General features: G+C 34.7%; 3 protein-coding genes across 3 annotated transcripts; 1 reads left to right on the top strand and 2 right to left on the bottom strand.

The window, feature by feature from the left end:
- Nucleotides 1-719: 719 nt before the first annotated feature.
- Nucleotides 720-7,869, top strand: LOC132609746 (uncharacterized). The gene is made up of 7 exons (XM_060323884.1): nt 720-969; nt 3,593-3,725; nt 5,355-5,437; nt 5,590-5,668; nt 5,770-5,879; nt 6,894-6,958; nt 7,276-7,869. The coding sequence occupies exons 1-7, from the start codon at nt 874-876 to the stop codon at nt 7,367-7,369; spliced, it is 660 nt and encodes a 219-aa protein (XP_060179867.1). The 5' UTR covers nt 720-873; the 3' UTR covers nt 7,370-7,869.
- A 572-nt stretch (nt 7,870-8,441) lies between these two features.
- On the bottom strand, nt 8,442-10,632 carry LOC132609745 (mannose-1-phosphate guanylyltransferase 1). Its single transcript, XM_060323883.1, has 4 exons — nt 10,315-10,632; nt 9,694-9,756; nt 9,381-9,620; nt 8,442-9,293 (listed from the first exon to the last, which is right to left on the bottom strand). The coding sequence occupies exons 1-4, from the start codon at nt 10,423-10,425 to the stop codon at nt 8,622-8,624; spliced, it is 1,086 nt and encodes a 361-aa protein (XP_060179866.1). The 5' UTR covers nt 10,426-10,632; the 3' UTR covers nt 8,442-8,621.
- A 7,182-nt stretch (nt 10,633-17,814) lies between these two features.
- Nucleotides 17,815-21,452, bottom strand: LOC132609744 (NAC domain-containing protein 71-like). Its single transcript, XM_060323882.1, has 5 exons — nt 20,755-21,452; nt 19,145-19,428; nt 18,853-19,059; nt 18,534-18,765; nt 17,815-18,437 (listed from the first exon to the last, which is right to left on the bottom strand). The coding sequence occupies exons 1-5, from the start codon at nt 20,909-20,911 to the stop codon at nt 18,364-18,366; spliced, it is 954 nt and encodes a 317-aa protein (XP_060179865.1). The 5' UTR covers nt 20,912-21,452; the 3' UTR covers nt 17,815-18,363.
- Nucleotides 21,453-21,668: the final 216 nt, after the last annotated feature.

The following is a 21,668-nucleotide window of genomic DNA, read 5'->3' as shown; positions in this document are numbered from 1 at the left end:
ATATTATTATATACTACTATTAATTTGAGGTTGTTTTAGGAACTCATAAACTTTAATTGTGAATTTGTCTCTGTCGAAACCCACCAGTAGAGCTCGGGTCAATTTGAGTGCATATCAATTATTTTATCTAGCACTAGCTACTTTTTTCTCTCACACATACCAGGTAATATGGTCCACCAAAACTTGGGCAGATGAGGAAAAAACACAAATTTTTTTTTCTGACGGAGACTAAAAGTGTTAAGTTTTGGCAAATTTAGAGGATCAAACGTGTCAATTGCATACTTAAAAGGACTATATTGACCTATCCTCAACTATAATGGATCATTTTTGTCATTTTCACTCGATACACTTCCCATTTCTTTTCGAGGATATTAGTTAAAAGGAAAAGGGTCAAAAATACCCTCTACTTTACGAAAAAGACTAAAAATATCCTCCGTTATAAATTTGGATAAAAAATTACCCTTTCCGTCATTAAAGTTTTCAAATATACACCTGTCAATTCTCATAATAATCCGCTCCTATGCCTAGTGGCTCCAAATATAGGACTCGAGAACAGGTCGGTCCCATATGAGTTTTTTATGTAGTTGAGTCGGATTTAAATGAAGTGATTTTAAAAATGGGAATTTCCTTAAAATACAAGTATATTTGAAAAACTAAATAGGTATTTTTAATCCAAATTTATAACGGAGTATATTTTGACCCTTTTCCCCAATTAAAAAGAGTCTTCAACTTTGCATTGAATAATAAAAAACGAGACCGTTTACAAAGTCGTTGGGTAAACAGTCCGTAGTCCGATCAATTTTTCGTGTGCCGGTGATCCTATCCATAGAGAAAAACCTCTGAAATTTGGCAATTGAAATTAGGTTTTATTAAATGGGTGAAATTGAGGAGAATAAAATGGTAGAAATATTTCTGAAAATAATCGGTCCTTGTCCACCTTGTCGCCTTAATGTTCCTTCTTCTATCAAGGTACTTACTTCCTTTACATATCATTGCCTCGAAATTCGTGCAATAATTATATTGAGAGAAAAAGAAAAAAAAAACTAGGTTTTAGTTTTTGTAATTGTACAAAATTGACATTTGATTTTGTTTTTCTATCGTAATCAAATACATTACTTAGCTATGGTTATACTCCTTCCGTCCCAATTTAAGTGTCTTACTTTTTTTTTTTTTTTGGATGTCTTGCACAATGTCCATTCCACATATCTTTAATTCAGGACAACAAAATTCAATTTTTTTTTTAATTTTCTAATTTTGTCCCCCAGTCAAACTAAAACACTTAAATTGGGACGAAGGAAAAAAAAATACAATTGAAGAATTAAAGGATTTATACAGACGATTTTTACTAGTTGGAATTAAAGTATTTAAGGCAAAGTGTTAATTTTTGCAGATTATACTGAGGAAAACTAGGTTTTAGTTTTTCTAAGGGTACAATTGGCATTTTTTTTTTCTGTAGTAGTCAATGTATACTTAGCTAAGGTGAGAATACAATTGAAGAATTAAAGGATACATATACACGATTTCTACTAGTTGGAAATTGAAATATTTTAAGGCAAATTGTTACTTTTTTGGAATGATCTAGACTTGAAATAGAGTGTAATAATGGATATAGAAGATTTACACAGTAAAGATTAGAAATGTGTGGGCGTACTAGGAGAGATAGGATTAGAAATGAGGATATCTGGGATAAGGTGGGAGTGGCCTCGTTTGGAGGATAAGATGCGGGAAGCGAGGCTGAGATGGTTCAGGCATGTGCAGAGGAGATGCACACGAATGTCCCAGTGCGGAGGTTGGCTATGTACGGTTTTAGGAGAGGTAGATGTAGGCCGAAGAAGTATCGGGGAGAGATGATTGGACTGGATATGGTGTGGATCCATCTTATCGAGGGCATGACCTTAGATAAGGGGTTATAGGATACGAATTAGGATAGAAGGTTAGTAGGTAGTTGAGCGTTGTCCTACTTATCCTTTCATACTAGTAGTCGTAGTATTATTCTTGCAGTTTCTTGTCCTTCAATTTCTGCTCCTATCGGTTGTTTCTTGTACTTCGATTGTCGTATTATTTTGTGGTAGTTACAGCTTATTTTTTTTCAGACAGCTTTATCATGCTTTTTATAGTATTTTGTCATGTTTATTATACTGCTTTGAACTATTTGTCCTTATGCCGAGTGTCTACGGGAAACAACATCTCTACCTCCCAAGGTAGGGTCTACCCTCCCCAGACCCCACATTGTGGGATTTCACTGGGTATGTTGTTGTTGTACACAGTAAACTCATAGCTGATGTGGAATTGAGGTGTAGTTAATTAATTGATCGAATTATGATTCCTATTTCGAGGCACACTGAGGAAAATGTATTTGTTTATCTATTTTCCAATGAGCAAACTTTTTTAGAAAGATGGCCGATCAGTGCAAAGTATGAAGTTTGAGATGGAGTATAATGCTGAAAAGTTATTTTCTTTCTCCTTAAATAAATGCTGTGGTAGTTGGATGGAGAAAGTTTGCAGGATAGTGGATTGAACTTCATGGAAAAACTAGTGAACTTAATGGAGCAATAAAAGTACATATTAAATCTGGCAGCTTTGTTTCATATTATACCTAATTAATCAGGATTGAACTATTAAAAGAGCAATAGGACTGGATAAGGAGGACGCGTAAGAAAGTTATATGTGCTGAAGCAAGAGAAGATTATTAGCTTAATGAACATGGCCTTAGAGAGAACCTTGTATAGTACATGGATATGTGTATTAGAGTGTGATTTTTTTTTTCCGAAGGTAATAAGAGTGATAATGAGATAAGTGTGAAACTAATTGCGAATTTTTGTGGGGGTTAGAAAGCAAAACCGAAATGGCAACAAGTCACTAGGTTGTCACCTTGTGGTCAAGCAAAAAATTAGAGTAAATATAGGTCGAGTTGTGAGTTTGACCTGATTTGATGTCAAGAGAGATCAATTTAGTATTCTGATAGGCTAGTTCTGATTTCGCATGTGACAAGTAGCAAACAATTCGAACTATTTATAGAGACTCTTCATAGAAAAGAATTTGGATTCCTGAATGCACCCCAAGGATGTGGCATAAGGTCAATGAAGTCGGTGCAAGCTTTGGAGTCCAAGGTTCAAATTCTAGTAGAGACAAAAAACACTAGGTGATCTCTTCCCATATCTCTGCCTAAGCCTTGCTGGGCAGAGTTGCCCGGTAACTGTGCTGACGGGAGGGAGGTAACAGGTACCCGTGGAAGAGTTGATGTGCGCACAACCTGTGTCCCTTCCAGCTAGTTATTTCACAAGTGACCCTTTCTCCCCCCTGGTGAGCCGTGTGATAACCCAGAGACCACTGTTATTTAAAAAAAAAAAAATTGAATACAGAAATGCAAAAGGTGTTGATACCTAAGGTGGCTTTTTGTCTGAGTTTTTGCAAAAAATCAAAGAAACATCCTCAGTGTCTTGGTTTTTTCCTAAATCATTAGAAAAAGGTTGTAGTAGTGCATTAAAAGATATTGTTTTGGACCTATCTTGTTGGCTGTCATTTTCGATGCCTATAAGTTAAATTCCTGAAGTTGTTTTGGATATGCTTTGACATCTTCTGTGGCATCTAGGTACATGAATTGAGAAAGATGATTGCTGGGAATCGACATATGCCTATTGAAAATTTAAGACTTGTTCTGCGAGGAAATGTATTGCATGATAGTGAAAGTGGAGATGATGTAACAGTCCAACTCAACAATGGAGGTCCTTTTCCTTTTGAACCTATTGATTATCAAAGTTGAAATAATCATTTTGCACAATATATTCTAACAAACTACACATGGGAGGATTTTATGTATGTGAGATATAGAGGTATCATTATGTTTGATCTCGTTTTCTTCTTGTGGTTAGAATTAGTAGGAAAATGCACACATGTATAAGTTTGAAGATTATTCTAACGAACTGTCTGTTTTGTTGCATATTCATTCTGCTTGCACGGTGAAAAAAAAAAGACTTTGCTTGCATGATTTAGGGTGCCTCATGCTACTTTTCTATCTGAATCTCCTAGTCACTATTTTAAGTGCTGTAGTTTTTAGTTGGCCGTGTTACTATTTTCCTTAGCTTTCTTATTTGTTGCTCACATTCGGTGCACTTTCAAATATGCCACAGAGTTAGTTTGTATTTTACATTTCCATGATAAAGTTAGAACAACAACAGATGTGGTCGGTGAGGTAAAGGGTCTGCAGATACTCGTCTAGCTCCTCTGCCCCAACCTTCCCTGTAGGCTCCTGCTCTGCCAGAGCTAGATCTTGTTATCTTATATTTTCATCCTCCAACCTGTGGCATTTTAAATATATAATTTCTGCAGACATAGGGAAACAACTTGGTTATATGTAAGTCTGAAGAAATTGTAGAAATTAGACCAGTTCGAACGTTCTGTTTGTTTCTGAATTTGCATCGAGTGGCACTGCTCAGAAAATCTCGATCGAACAAGAAAACTGTAAAGAATCTATGTCAATTGTTAATTTCAGATGTATTTCTTTACTCTCTTTTTGGTGCAATATGGCTCCATTTAATGATGTAGGAGCCATGTTAGATTTTTTTAGCACATTACAAAACCCGTAGTGTTGTTGTACTGTAGTCCTCAGACTTACTTGATGCTGATATCTATACTCATCTTTTACCGATGACAAAAAAACAACACAACAACATACAGTGTAATCCCACAAGTGGGGTCTAGGGAGGGTAGGATGTACGCAAACCTTAGCCCTACCTTTATGGGGTAGAGAGGTTGTTTCCAACAGACCCTCGGCTCAAAAGAAAAAGAATTTGAAGCAGGATTGCAAGAAAAATATATGGCAGCAAAATAGCAACATACAAAGCAAATGAAGCAACGGATAGTAACACACGTTGAAGAATAAGAAACTACTTACTAAATAATACTACTAATAAGGAGAAGTGGAGAGGAGGCTACCCCTGCCTCTCCCACCTAAAGTGCGAGACCACTCGGCTACCTACTAACTTTCTGCCCTAGTCTTCGACCTCCATACCTTTCTATCTAGGGTCATGTCCTCAGTAAAGCTGAAGTTGTGCCATGTCCTGACTAATTACCTCTCCCCAGTTCTTCTTCGGCCTACCTCTACCTCTCCTAACTCGTGTGAGATGAAAAGAAAAAAGAAAAAATTGTATCAGTGGTTACAATTGTTAAGAGTGCTAATGGCATAAATCTTTGTCTTGGCTATTCTGCACACATTTCTTGCTGCACAGCTGAGTTATTTGCTTGATTTGTTCCTGTATGTTGTTCCACTTTCACATTCTCATCATTATTCTACAAGATCATAATTAATGAAACTTTTTTCTCTATTATAACAAGTTGAAATTCATTATTTGTAGATTCACTGATAGTTGCTGTCAAACCAAAGCCACCTCCTAAGCATTTTCGTGATGAATTTGAGGATGACGATGATGATGAACTGGTGAGTAGTAAATAAATGCCGCAAATGTATCGGAAGTTCACTTGTTCTCTGTTTTGAAACATGAATCCAGCTCTTGTGTGCATACTTTTGGTTTTTCATTTTTTCATTTTGCAATGGTTTACAAGTTTTATTGTTCCCATTTCTATGAACAGAGGTTTCAGTTACCCCCATCAACTAGTAAGTGGAAGAAGAAACTTTTTTATGTACTACGTGAAAAACTGAAATTTCCAGGTGAAGCTCTGACTAGTTCTTTTCACATATATTATTGTTAACATGAATCTATCTTTTCTTTCCTCTTACCTGTTCCATTTCCCTTTTTTACTTGTTTGTAGATATGCTTTTGATGGTAATTTTCTCCATCAGTCCAAAGGTTTGGGTTATTATCTTGACTTGGTTCATTCTGGCCTCTATTGCTCGAAGATATGAAGTTGCACCTTTATTTGTAAGTTCAGCTATCTTGTCAATCATTTGCTGTGATAGATAATTATATATGACAGATCTACTTGTCTTATGATTCAGTGATTTTTGGGAACAGTATCCCAAAATGTAGACTGAATGTGCATATGCTTAGGGCATACGTTGGGCTCTAAATAGTTAGATAGAAAGAAGGATTATAACAAAAATAAATTGGGGCAGATCCTACTTTGTTTTACAGTAATTGGATTTTTGTATTAAATATATGTGGGTTAGTAGCTGCCATGGTGTCACAGACTGACAAGAGAGGATTGTTCTAGGGTAGATCCGTTACTTCCAACCAAGAGGTTGTGTGAGTTTTAGTCACCAAGGGAATGGAAAAAGCCACTGTTGGCGCCTCGGGGGGTGGGGGTGGGGATGGGGTTTACCAAATTAAAAAGAAAGTCTCAGACTTTCTATTAGCTTCTTATGAGTTTTTGTGTAAGCTTTCAATAGACTGACCTGTCATTTTGCGGATTCTGTCATATAAAGTTGGCTTCTTTGTGCTTTGATTAAAGTGGGAAAACTAATGACATTTTGCTGAAACCAATACTTCTATTCCTCGATGAGCACTCAAGTATACATGGAAGATAATGGCACATTAGTTCTGCTGTTTGTTGATGCTTATATTACCTTGAAACCAGCTTTGGAATTACCCAGAATATATTTACAAGGAGTTAGAAACAATTAAACATATTCGGTTCATAAAAGGATTAACTTATTTATTTGGGAGCTGAATATATACCAAATACCATGTATATGTCTATTACTCTTAAAAAAGTTTATATTTACGAATAATTGAACAGCTAACTACCTGCAGCATGTACACATGTGTTGGGAAATCTTAGAATTGACTATCTAAGAGTTATATGAACTACTAAACAGCCAAAAATTGCTTTACTTTTTGTCAACTTGAGAAAGCAGCTCCATGGAGAAGAATTCCTGTATGGTTTTGGAAAAAGAACATAGTAGTACTATTAAATCTTTTCTTAACTTAATGCAGCTACTGGCGACTGGATTCGGCCTCATCTTTTATAATCTTGGACACCGGAAGCAGGGAGAACTTAGGTATGTGATTTTATGGAAATATGAACCTTTAACAAATCTCTTTGTTCCTTTTGTTTCCCTTTAAACTTCCAAATTGATAAGCTTTTTTACTTGTGTGTCTGATTTTTCTTCTTAAACTGTGATGAGAAGATGGATTTCGTCGGAGCCACTTAGATACACATTTACCACCTTACAGAATTATTTCGTTACGACGTCTGCTCTGCTCATTTAATGTTGTAACCTTATCTTCTTTAAGATCTGTTAGGTCCTCATAAAAATAGTAGATGTGATTTCTTCTAAATATAGTCATCCTCAAACATTTTTCTCCTTCTTTGCAGTGCATATTCTGTATTCAATGAAGATTTTCGAGAAATTCCAGGAACCCTTAACGCAGAACATATTGACAGAGATATTCGGGCAGGCCGATTTTAAGTCAGACTTTCAACACTCAAATGAAAGCAAATATCCTATTTTGCTTCCTCCCTTGAATCAAATTCATTTTGTACCATGGTGAATAGTTTACTGCAGAATTAGTAGTTACTTTACGCCAGTAAATGAAAATGCTCATTTCTTACCTCCTGTACTCCCCCAAAATGTTGTGGATCGTACATGTGAAAAGTTTAATGAACTTGACACCAACGAACTAGCACCATATGTGGCGTTTTGCTTAAAGGGTGACTAAGGTCCAGATATGTTTTCATCTGTATAGTGATGAAACAGAAGCCTCTACTGTAAATCTTATGTTTTAAGCCTCTGTTTTGGGGTATTGAATGTTTTATTGTGTGTCACATAGGAGAAAGGTTCTTCTAAAGGCACGGGTCAAGTTTAGAAGTCATAGGTTTATGTGAATCTAGTAACTTTTGCTCAGAGTTGCATATGTATTAAGAACTGTACTAAATATCTAATTAATATTTGATTGTGAATTTAATTAATGGAGCAAAATTTTGACTAGGAGGAGGCAAGAAATAGTAGGACTAGGAGAGTTGAAAATTAAGAAAATATAAAAAGCTTATGAATCTTATGGTCTTAAGCTAAAAATGGTCTTTAAATCTTGTGGTCGTGTTTAAATGACCTTTAAATCTTGTGATCTTAAACATGATGTATGAATATTTTATTTAAAGAGTTACTATTATATATAGAAAAGTAAAACACATAAACATGACGTATGAATTTTTTATTAAAGAGTTACTATTATATATAGAAAAGTAAGACATAAATCGAAACAAATGGCAAACTTGTTTGAGGAAGTCCGCAAAAGATACAAATAACATACATTAGTCTGTTCTACCAAGGAGGTTAATTACCATACAAATGGAAGCATTCATGATTTAGTAATCCATTTACTATAAGAAATCATCTTAATACAAAGACCATTGCCTGCTTAAAGAGGAAGGGAAATGAACTATCCCATTTTAAGCCACTGAGAAATCAGCCAGACTAAGTTCTAAGGAAATTGGAACCACAACTTTATACATGATTAATCGAAAGACTTAAAGAGAACCTCTAATAGAATTCTTTATTTGTATATACACCGAAAATTACAAACAGGCAAACCTTTGAAATTGAAAGACTTTCCCACTTTTACAATTGAAGAAGATGAACTTGAAAACCAACCAAATAAAGGAAAAGAAAAAACACATTTTGAACAAACTAACTTATTGCTTCCTAGCACTAGAAATTACCCTCACATCACTATTTCTGGTTTCAGGATGCTAGATTTGATCTGCTTATGAGGTAAGACTACTCCACCATTGCTGTAAATTTCATCACAAACATGGACATCTTCTCCAAGAATGGTCATATTCTCAACACGAGCCCATTGTCCAACAGTTGAGTGCCAACCAATAATGGTACTTGAGACGCACGCGTGTTTTTTAACACGGACTCCACGCATCACAGTGCAACGAGAGAGTCTAACCCCAGACTCAATCACGCAACCAGGGCCTATCGCAACATCTGGTCCAATCAAGCATCCTTCTCCAATTTTCGCAGTCTCATCCACTATGACGTTTCCAACAATATGAGAACCTGATGCTAGTTTCGGTGAAGATCTCTTCTTCAAAGAATCTAGGTAAAGTCTAAGACCAGTGATGTAATCCCTTGGCTGTCCAATATCCATCCAAAACCCCGGGAGGACCATAGCATAGAGCTTTTTCTCGGCAGCAATTTTTGGGAAAATCTCTTTCTCAATGGACGTTGGTTTTAATTGAATTCTGTCTAGAACGCAAGGGTCGAGCAGGTAAATGCCAGCATTGATCTTGTTGCCTACAAATAACTTAGGCTTTTCCACAAATCTCTCAACCTGGCCATTCGACTCTTCCATGACAACAACACCATATTTGGAAGGCTCATCCACCTGCGAATGATATTTACTTACCATGCATCATCCTCATAAATCTATCTATCTTGGGGAAGTTAAATTCAAACAGAAAAGGAAACTCACCTTAGTCACCATTAAAGAAGCCTCACCTCCATGGGATTTGTGGAATTCAATCATCTCTTTGAAAGGATATTCACTGATAACATCACTGTTAAGTACAAAAAATGGCTCACCAGAATCATCAATCAGCTTGTCTCTAGCCAAAGCAAGGGGACCTGCAGTCCCAAGTGGTTCAGTTTCTTGAGAACATGTAATCTTAATCCCGAGTTTTGTCTCAAATTCTTTCAAGAAGTTCAGCATCACCTGCGTGCGTCAAACAGCGCTTATATGTTGCTCATTATATATATTTAAGAACTCTAAATGGTAAGAAGCTTACCTCAGGCTGGTAGTTAATAGCCAAGACCACTTCAGTCACTCCAACAGCCTTGAGAGCCTCGATCTGACATACAAAAAGACGAATACTTCAGCTTAATTTCTTTTTCACCAGCAAAAAGCAAATTCTTACTTAGATTTTCCGCATAAGCCCTGATATTCCAGGACATACGACACCTGAAACTTTAAATGAGGACAGGTTTGGAATCATGTAGACAAATTTAATTTGAAAATGTTGGGTGACTGTGACAGACAAGGTATGCCAAATCCAATTATATCTAATATAAATCCAAATTAGCTGAAGTTGTCAAAATTCAAATAAACAACTAATACGATGGAAAGCAAAATTAGGAATTTGCTTAAAAGGCACATCTCTATGAGTAGGTTTGGTATTAGAAAAATCTTTATAAAAGAATCACCGATATGTGAAAAAGGGCAGCCGGGTGCACTAAGCTCCCGCTATGCCAGGCTCTAGGGAAGGACCAAACCATTGACCACATTTCTGCAAGAGGCTGTTTTCACAGCTCGAACCCGTGACCTCCTGGTCACGTGGTAGCAACTTTACTAGTTACGCAATTACCGATATGTGACTGTAAAATAAATGAGGCTAACCAGGAAGTGTTACCTGATGCAAAATCATGGGCTTATTAGCAAATTCAACAAGCGGCTTTGGGACACTAAGAGTTAATGGTCTCAGCCGAGTACCAAAACCTCCTACAAGAATAACTGCCTTCATCCTAATTTCTCAAATCCTGCGAATACTAAGACAGAATTTCAGCACAGTTAGAGAAGAACACATGTACTAAATTTAAAATGGGCTCTCTCCTTTCCACATTTATCCAGCCAAAAAAGGAAGATACGTGCAGGACTATGGAACCGACATCCATACAGAAGAAGCAAATGATGAAAGCTCACTATTACTCTCACCTATATGTAATAAGATCGGTTGTCCATGACAATTAGTAGCTTATTATAGAGATAGTCATGCATATAATGTTCAACTTGAAGACAAGATTATTATAGCAAATGTCCAAACTTACACATGAATCTTGAAATGAGCTGAAGTCATAAAGTGGTTCAATAAAGTCAGTCCAAGAGGAGTAGAAGACAAAATCCCAGCCTGGATCACTCAATTCCATCCAACTTTTCATATGTTTTCGTAAATAGTGTGACTTCAGTTAGACAGTTAGTTACATAACACAATGCTTCTTAATTGGCTTTCTCTGAAATTTTAAAGAAAGGATTGAAGATGCTATTAAAGTTGGATGGAACTCACATAACACTATTCTTGTTATTCACATTTTACACCTGTTATTTTCCTTGTTTAGCTCGACCATTATCTTGCAGAAATATGGAATTGAAATTTCATCTTTAACTTCGCGCAGAAGCATAAAAAATACATACATTTCCCTAATGGAAGTAGGAAAAACAAGTCTCATAATTGCCGAACATTTATTTGACACCAAACACACCCTATATGTCATTTGGGATAAAAGACAAAAGGAAATGAGGTTAGCGGGGACAGTTGGGGAAGTAGCGAAACACCTAATTCCAGCTGTATGCCTAAAGAAAGAAACAAAGATGTAACCGGAAACTCGGGCATAAAAGCAAATTCAGAAGATGACATTGAAGTTTTAGCTAGAGGTGTCTAAACGACAAATAGGATTACATGGAATCTAACATCTGTTATACAAACTCAAATACCTCATCGAAATCCTTAGCACTACAAAAATATACAACCCAACATAATATATTACACCTATATAGCCATATTTTCAGTTTACATTCGCATAAACAACATCTTTTTTCCTCAAAAGTGCTTATACATGCAGTATACAACATTATGCGACATTATACTAACATCACACAACATTATACACTTATGGTAAACAATGTGTCCACCTTGCATAAAAGTGTATAAGAGGTGTTTAAGGAAAAACTGGACTAAACCGGGTAACTATTCTTTCCCAGTAGACATAGAACGTAATTTTCCCAAAAACGAGAGATCAGATCCTAAGGAGCACATTACACATTAACTAAACGGAACACATACGCAGTTTAAATCTCCCATACTCCGGAAAGTTGACACAGAATAGTTGAAAAAAGTAACATACGTAAAATGGTTCATTTTCATTTGTTCCAGAGATACCATGACAAACAGGGCTCTATGAGGCACTACATCATCTTTAATTTTACCTCATTCATAAGCACCACTCACATTTTGCTGGATACCTCATGTTTTAACTGCAAAAAGAAAAAATATTTAGGCACAAGTAATAAATAAGAGAATACTATTGCGAGCCATAGAATTTCTCAATTTTAACACAACGTACTTATTAGATTGAATATACTTATTCGATATAATAGAACGATTTTGCCATATCCAGAGTCATTTCATAAATAAAATGTGACCAATTAACCAACAAAGTCTCTTTGGTTATTTCATCCGCAAAAAGGAAGTTAAAGGAATAGTTAAATAGTAGCTGTAACAGCTATAACTACTATAAAATGCATATAATTCTTTCACTTGTGCATTGCCATACTTTTATTTCTTTCTGTTAAGCTACAATGTCATCATTATTAAGAATATAATCAGTGTCCTCTTAATTGTGATATGATAGGCTTTGGGGCATCTTGTTTTGTTTCCATACTTGCTAGAGTGCAAATACAAAATAATGACGCTATATTTTGCTATAAAATTATTTAGAATGAACATAAAAAATACAAACTCATATATTTGTACTAAATAGCAGATCAGACATATAACCAATATTTAAGAATCAACGCTAGTTAACTTATGGTGAGAATATCGTTATTTATTTCCATGCCAAAGTAACTTACATTAGGCACTACTTAAGTAGAAAATTTTCATATTGGCGTTTGGACAAATAACCACATACATGTACAGAATCTACCAAGAAAGAAAGAACCATATATCCATAAATCAAATACAAAATCATCAATACTGAACTAAAACTAAATTGAAATAATTAAAGTACAAATGCAAGAGAATTTCAGAGGCAGAATGAATTCTTAATGAATAAACATAAGAATGAAAAAACATAAGAAAACCAAGCATAATTCAGAGAACACGTGGCTTGCTAAAACGGTAGTTATACAAGTGTTCACAGTTGAAAGCAAAGAAATTAGTTTGCCAATGAGATAAGCCCAAATTCTATAGTACAATTAACAACACTCTTTGTACAATTATTCATTTCGTACACCTCATTTCTATAATACTCCTATATAATATAATACTTCTTCTGTTTTCAATTATGTTAACATATTACTATTTTGAGAGTTTACGGGGTAGTTCTTTGATCATGTTTTCCTCATATTTTTCTTCTAAATTATTTGAATTTTAAATTATCATGACTTATAACACTTTTTATGTAGTTTTTAAATATATAAATTTTATTTTCACAAACTTTAAAAAACTATGTCAAAATTTACGGTCAAAATTATAAAGGTTGTCCTTCGTACTCCGAAAAAATTCACATAAATTGAAACGAAGGAGTAATAATAAAATAATATATAAAGTAAGAAAAGTTGAATTCACACTAGTTTTATTGTAAGAAAAGTTGAATTCACATTATTTTTAGTCTAAAATTGCTGGTGGTTGGGGGTCTACCGAGCTTATTCTAATATACTAATAAATGTCTATCCTTTTTTCTTTTAATAATAATTCCTAAACTTGTTACGGACAAAAACTTGTAAAATGAAGTTTTGATTAAGAGATTAATGTGATCTCACAAGATTTAATGACAAGTTTTAAATCTTTATTATTCACCTCATTTTCACGTACTTATTTTGATTTTACAATTCCAACATCCTCAAGAACAAAATACTATACTAGGATGACCTCTACAGCTCGTCGGTTGAGTTGATTTCTCTACGCCTCTGTAGAGGCGGATTAGGGCGGATTATGTGATTTTAATTCAACTTATTGCATATTTTTTGTTCGAACTACATATACATATGCGGTTTGATTTGATATTGTTATTTGCTCTGATCCGTTTTGAGGTGGTTTTCATTTACCAGCTCCACGTAGGTGTTCATGACCGAATTTTTCTAGCCTATGTGAACATTTTTTTCTTAATATATTAAAGAGAGTCTCTCTAACGGGTGAAAAGTGGTTTATGTCCACGAACGGTCATTCCAGGCTCGGTTCCAATAACGCAGTATGTATGGAGAGGAGTCATAGTTAGGCATTGGATCAGGGGCGGAGCTAGGTTGAGCCAAGGGGGTTCTTCCTTCGGAAAAAACTACAATGTATATACTAGGTTAAAATTATTTTTTTAATTTTTTATAGTAGATGTTGACCCCCGCATAGTCTTCGTGTGTTTATTTCTTTATATTTTTGAACTTCCTAAGTAAAAATTCTAGCTCCGCCACTGCATTGGATCCCTTCAGACCGTTATGCTCTTCAACATGCAGATTGCACTCTAGGTGGCTAGGAAGGCTCTCTAGGCATTCTGTCAGACCGAGAATGAATGTGCTAAAAGATTTTAAAACGTAAACATATGATAAGATCATACTCTTTCTGAATCATTGACTTTAGATATTAGATTAGCCTCTATATTTAAGCTTGTTGTGTTTCCAGCTTGCTCCTGATAGCAACCCTTGCCGTTCTGTGTAACACAGTGGCCACTTTCAAACTACTATTATTTCCAATAGGACGAAGTAGACCACAACTTCAACTAAAAGCACAGGCCAAAAAGAGGAAATGGAAAGGAAAAAAAACAATTACATAAAGAAGATCTAGGTTATAATTTGCCAATGATAAAAGAACCACAAACTACTTTGATTCCCCTCTACCAATGGTGGTATTGCTGTACTTATAATACAGGGGGGAGAAGGAATATGAAATTAATTTATACACATTGACAGTATAAGGAATATTTGCATTATCAATATATTTTGATTTATTGGTGTTATTGGTGAACTTATAATAGGGGCCAGGAGGCGGCGGCGGAACTAGGATTTTTCCTAAGGGATTTCGAAACATAAAATATATATACTACGAAGTCAAGGGGAATCAACATCTACTATATATACATAAAAATTAATTTTGACCTTATGCACATAATGTAATTTTCCAGTGAAGGGGATCGGGATGAACAGAGACATAGCTACAACATTGTGTATGGGTTCGAACGAACCAACCTTCATTTGCTTAAACCCTGTATTTATTTTAGTAATGCATTAAATACATATAAATATTTAGAGATAAGGGTCAAAAACACACCCTAATTATCATTTTTTTTTAGTTTCATACCTAAACTATTACTATCTAGTTTGTAAAACATACCTGAACTAAATGTGTGAACTCACTCTCTATAAGGCAAGTGAAGCTGAAATTTTCTCAAAAAAATTATCCACATGGCATAAGTAATGCTATGGTAGCACCTACATGGAAATTAAAAAATAATATTTTTTTATAAAAAAACTGTATATTTTTTTTAAAAAAACTGCATTATTTTAAAAAAAATCAGCATTTTTTTAGAAAAATAAAATCTGGATTTAAAAAAAAATATGAAAATAATAATAATTTTTGTAAAAACAATATCAAAAAATTTAGGAAATCAGAAAAAAAAAAGATTTAGAAAATGGAAAAGTTTTTTTTTTTTTAAATGTGAAAACTAAATAATCAGTTTTCTTATTTTTTTTTTAAAATAACTTTTCCATTTTTTAAACTATTTCTTTTTTATTTTCTATAATTTTTGATTTTTTTTTACAAAATTTATTTTTTTTCAGCTTGTTTTTTAAAACAATTTTTTTTTTTTAATTTCCATGTAGGTGCCATTGTGACATTATTTATCTACGTGGCCAACGCTTGGCAACAATTTTATATAAAATGGAGAGTATAGATCACATGCCATTCAAGAATAATTTGAGGTGTGTTTTGCAAATTAGATAGTGATAGTTTAAGTAGTTTTTTCAACCTTATGATAGTTTAGGTATAAAACTAAAAAAAAAAGTGATAGTTGGGGTGTATTTTTTACCCTTATCTCAAATATTTAATTGCGAAATTAACTAAAACAAGCTATAAGTTTGGTGTCGAGTTAAGAATCCATAAACTTTAAATCGTGACTTCAACTTTGTGGATGAATCCCTTTGCACCTTCCTAGCTCCATTTCTGACGATTCAAAAAATTGTTATACTATTAGTATTATTTAACTTGTGACCATTAATCCTATGTTTTATGGCAGTTAACTATAGTTATCCTTTAGGTAACCTAATAGTATGGAAATTCTTTTACATTAAATGTATAGAAGTTAAGCCAAGGGAATATTATCAGAGAACAATTAGTTAATGCAGTATTTATTCTCCATCTTTTTCTCTTTATCTTTTAGAATTAATGGATTTTGAGCTTTTAGTTACCCTTTTCTAAACTTTTGTTAGTGTCTCACTTCATTAGTCATTTTCTCACCGAAGGAATTGAACAAAAGGGTTGGACAACATTCTTTTGACATTGTGTTCAAAGAGAGTCAAAGCAATAACTGTTGATTCTCTTTTATATTTATAATATTGTTGATTTTTGCAGGTTTCTTGATTGCTGTTGAGTAACTTCATGTGTTAGGTTACCTTGATTCCATACAGCACTAATGTGTTAAAGGCAGAGTTTGATCCCGGATTTGAATTTGGTGAGTTCAATATTTTTTTTTTGTCCCAATAGGGATATAAAAAACATGACCATTACATGTATTCCTGAACTTATAATTATGAAATCGACTCGGATTACAAGTTCATAACCTTAACTCATTCCCGTTTTGGGCAAAACAATTCTTCTAATTCTTTGAGTCCAGTTAGTAAGAGAATAATGAACTAAGATACACCCTATAAGCTAAAAGACTATTTGTGAGCAATTGCAATAATCTGGTTTATTGATATTTACGATATAGTCAATGCTATCACACAACATACAAGCATACTCAATTCATTGGAACTGAACTCATTGTATTTTTAAGATTATGGATTCATAATTTTACATTTCTTAAAAGTTTAGTTATCTTTCACACATAAATGGATATTCTTTGTCGAAACCATTAAGCTCGGTTGCAGAACTGAATGCAAGATTTTGTTTTAGTATATTCGACCTTTAAGGTTTTAATTCTAACATAATATTTGTTGAATTTTTTTTGTACATTTTCACATAAAAATCTATACTTCAGGTTAAAAATATTGGGTTTGAATGAACTTGATACAAAGCACCGGATCTGCCCCTGATCGATTGAACCCGTTGGATAAAGGCTCCATCCGCCTCTAAAGGTTAGGAAATAATTAGTACTTGTAATTATTATTACACGCATTACTAGAAACAAATGTTTTTCCTACCGACATTCAGTGGAAAATTTGTGCTATAAAACATGATTTTTCACCTCATTCTCACTGAACCAGCTCACTGGAAAAACGCATGCTGGGAAATAGGTTCCCAGTGAAATGCTTCCTAATATTTCCATGTGAACATACTACTATTTAGGTGGAAACTTCCTATTGAGTTTATAGTGACGGCTCTAAACTCAATGCTCAATTTCTTTGAAGGATATTTTTTCAATGTCTAATGTTAGAATTTGAACAATGATCTCTCATGATTTTCACCAACTTCATTGATTGTAAGGTCACAATGATGGCCTATGCATATTCAGGTTATTTATCAAGTTAGTGAGCTAGTAATCAGTAGGTAATTCACTTTTCAGGGCTTTAAACATTTTCTTAAGAATCTTGGTCAAACATGTTTAATGCTTCGCATCAGTTGAGAGAACAAGTCGTTGCCTCCTTATACAGTCTTTAGACAATCCTCACCTCATAAAGTTAGCATTTGGGTGTTGCGTTAGGCCCAATTTTTATTTTCATAACATGGTATCAAAGCTAGACCTAGCTATCTCAGTTCTTGGCTTAACCAACTTTGGACCTCCACATTATATTATTCATGCTCTAAAAAGTTTTAGGCATGCCAGCAATGTTAAGTTTCCCACATTGGTTGAGGGAATAGAACATTATCTCCTTACATAGTCTCGGGCGATTCTCACCTGATGTGCTAGTTTTGGGTGGAGTTAGGAGCAAAAACCATTTTCTTAACAACTCCAATAACATTGAAGAATGCTGTTACAAATAATTGCTAATTAAGAAACGTTGCTGATAATAAGTAGAAATTTCACAATAGGTACAGCAAGTTTAGTTAAAACATATGCATTTCAACCTTGAATGAATCATTATGATATTTTGAACCTATGTTGCTCGAACTCTCTGATATGCTGCCACACCCGTCTTGGATCCTCCACAAATGCAATACTTTTGGAGGATCCGATATGCACCTGTCGACATTTTGGAGAGTCTGAGCAACATATTTCTAAATTGCTTAATGTGGTTAAAACCATTGGTTCATATAGTTCACTGCTGAATATTTTGCTACATTTGATGCTTGGTATTCCATACATTAAAATTGATCAGAAAGAGAATGTCTGATCGATCGTTAAATAGGATCATCGCTAGTTATCTCATACATTAACGACAACAGTGTCAAATGTACTAGCTAGAATTGCACTCGCGAAACTAATAAACTTGAGTTGCTGTAATTGAATGGCAGCTCTGAGACGAACATATAAAAAATATGTCGTCTCAGATAACAATAGAGTTTCTTTAACCTGACTGAATCGCGTTGATGATTCAGTTACTGAAAGTTATCTTCGTGCGACCATAAACCATTAAAATCTCCCAAATTAGCTTGATTCCAACCTTCACACCCTGCAATAAAGATAGAAAAAGGCTTACATTAGTTTTTCCCTTTCATTTATCAGAAAAAGATACGTTTTTTCTGAAAGAGTTGATTTTGGCCATAACCTTCATATGACATAGTACTATTATCGTAAATCCCCGTGTAGGCTCCATGAACCGAGTAGGGAGATACACAGCCATAGCTACTGAGATCACCAGAACGTTCAACGTTCCCTCTAAAGTTTGGGAAAGTTGATCTTGAAGTGATCTCAATTAGATCATTTGGTTGCCACGATGCTACGTTTGGAAACTCATAGTGCGGAACATCTCCACATGCACTCTGGCCTCGAAGACATTCCTACACGAACCCACCAAAATCAGTACAAAGTTCAAAGAAAAAACCAGACTTGAATACAGAGAAAAAAAAAATGGAACATTTCAATACCTTTGAAGAATCAAGAATCATATCATGTGATGTATTATAAGGAGAAGTAATAGGAATCGAATAGTTGCTATCGTTGCACGTGTACGTCGTTTGAGTTGGCGTATCAGCAGTTGGAACCACAAGCTCATTCGAGATTGCTACAAAACTGTCACTTGTTTTTAGCGAGTTATCGTTTCTCTTGATGATACGACAGAGAGCGAAAGGCCCCTGAACATATTCAAATTGGTCAACTTCTTGAACTCGTGCATTTACTAAATTAAAGAAAAACATTGATGACTTTGGTGAATCAAACCTGGAAATTCGGAGAGGCTTGTGAAACATCATCACAGAGACGATACTCGTGCATTACCCAATCTGTTCTATCCCCTTGAGGAGCTCGTCCACGATAGAAGACTAATGTCTTTCGATATCCAACAACTTCAGGCTGATCATGACAGGTAACCTTCCTATCTTTCCCGGTTGCTTTCCAGTATCCGGCCTTAGTGGCTCGATTGGTTCGTGAGCCATTCGGGTACTTCTTGTCCTGACAGCAGAAGAAGAACCACTCCATGTCGCGCTTTGGAAGGAACGATTTCTCTGCATTTGTAAGGACATGATGTCAGAGGGCGGTTGAACCTAGGTCCAACTGAATGCAGTAGTTTCTACATGAAACATAGATATATAAGTGAAAAACTATCAAATAATAATAATAATAATAATAATTAAATAACTCTGAACCCATAATTTCAAATTTATTACTCCCTCTGTCCCAATTTATGTGATACACTTTTCTGTTAAGTTTGTCCCAAAAAGAATGATACATTTCCTTATTTGATAACTATTTAACTTTAAACTTTACCTTTTACGCTTGACGAGATGATATATGACCACACAAATATCTTTGGCTTATTTTAGACCAGCAGATTCAAAAGTCTTCATTTATTTCTTAAACTCCGTGCTCAGTCAAACTATAGCACATATATTGGGACGGAGGGAGTATGAGTTTAGTGTTAAGAATCATAAAGGTCGAATAAATCAAGTTTAAATCCTAAATCTGCCTCTACATGATGCCAGAATCCCTGTTCCAATTTCAGATAAGCTATTTTTGCGGACATGTTGTCAGAGGTGGATAGAGCCTATGATTTGTAGGTCCATCACGAAACACAGATATATACGTGAAAAACTACTAGAAATTCAAAAAAGAATATCTAGTTCTGAACACGTAATTTCAAATGTATAATGAGTTTAGTGTTAAAAATCTTAAAGGTTGAACCGATCAAGTTTAAATCCTGAATCTAACTCTTCGTGATGTCAGAATCCCGAGTTCCGATTCCACTTAAGCAATCATGAATCAATCATAATGAGAAACTTATAATGCTTTAGACATGCTTTTCATCTTTAGATAATAATTAACTTTCAAGTATGAAAAAAAGAGATGCCCCACAGAACACTCCATCTTTTGATTTTAAAAAATAAAGCAACAACTTTCAGTACATTTTCGGTTCAAACTTATCATGAAGCTGCAATTTCATTATTATTAGCTTTTCAACCAAACAATAAAACCAATCAAATGAAAAAGAAAACATCATACATGACAACATGACATATGGACTAAGGTATCATGTAAAAATGTTCTGCAACAATATTCAGTTAAATTTCTTATTAGAGTTTTAACTTCTATATACTGACAGTACAAAAGAATTTTTATCCGATCACGTCACATAAAAGAAAACAAAAGCCAAACCATCCATAAAGAGCGGGATCCGCGACTTGGAAAATAGGCAATTTACCTGTTACAACAGGCTAAAATATACTGATCGTGTAAAAAAAAATTATGACTTCAGTGTATACAAGTGAAATTTATTTTATCATATGTGTGAACCGATACGAATGAATGCTTATACATATCAAGAATGTATATACCTGGAAGTTCCCATGGATCAAATTTGTACAAGTCTATTTCTGGAATAACTTCCAACTCAATTTCAAGTCCATCAGTTTTCCTTTTCAGGTAATATCCAACCAATTCATCATCAGTTGGATGAAATCGAAATCCCGGAGGCAATGATGCTCCTGCCATGAACTAATTTTCTCAAGTCCTAATCAAGAAATATCTGAAACTAACTAGTATAGTTACAGCCAGCAGCGGCGCCAGAAATTCAAATAACGGGATTCAAAAACCAATTTTCCACTTAACTAAGTGCCCCTATACCTATTGAAAATTTGAAAGATCCAAAAAAATAACTTTTAGCAACTCAAGAATTGTGATAAATCTTGGAAATTGATAAAGAAAGTAAATTTCAGGTGGAAATTGAAACCCCAAAATTGTAAAATGCCTTGAAATGACAGAAGAAGTTGTGAACTTTTCAAAAGTAGCAAAATCTGATGATTATTAAGAGAAGAAAAGTTGTGTAGAGTAAAAAAAAAGATTTGAGTATTGATGGGTTTTTATAGGCTATGGAGAAACCTATAGTCCAAAAAAAAAAAAAACTTGTTTGAGGCTACAATAAATTCTATCAAGAATGACCCCACCAAAATCAAAAAATCAGTTCACACCTAAAAACAGTTATCTCCCGCCAAAGCAAGCACTAGTGACAGTTAGAATTTTGTAGGCAGTGCTATTCAGAGCAGCTCACCTCAGAGTATTTTACTAGGTATCTGGTACTATCCACAGCACATGTACCGGTGCAACGTGCCAGCTAGACCGCCTCAACTAGTTCACTAGGTGTCTCTTCGGGTCAGCAAGCGTGCACCTTGACTATTTCACTGGACACATGCTATTGTCCACCAACATATGTACCAGGCATGCGAGTATATGGTTGACCAACTCAACTATT

The sequence above is a fragment of the Lycium barbarum genome, chromosome 9, assembly GCF_019175385.1.
Source record: "Lycium barbarum isolate Lr01 chromosome 9, ASM1917538v2, whole genome shotgun sequence".
In the NCBI taxonomy this organism is placed as follows: Eukaryota; Viridiplantae; Streptophyta; class Magnoliopsida; order Solanales; family Solanaceae; genus Lycium; species Lycium barbarum.
This window is presented reverse-complemented; position numbering and strand designations above follow the sequence as displayed.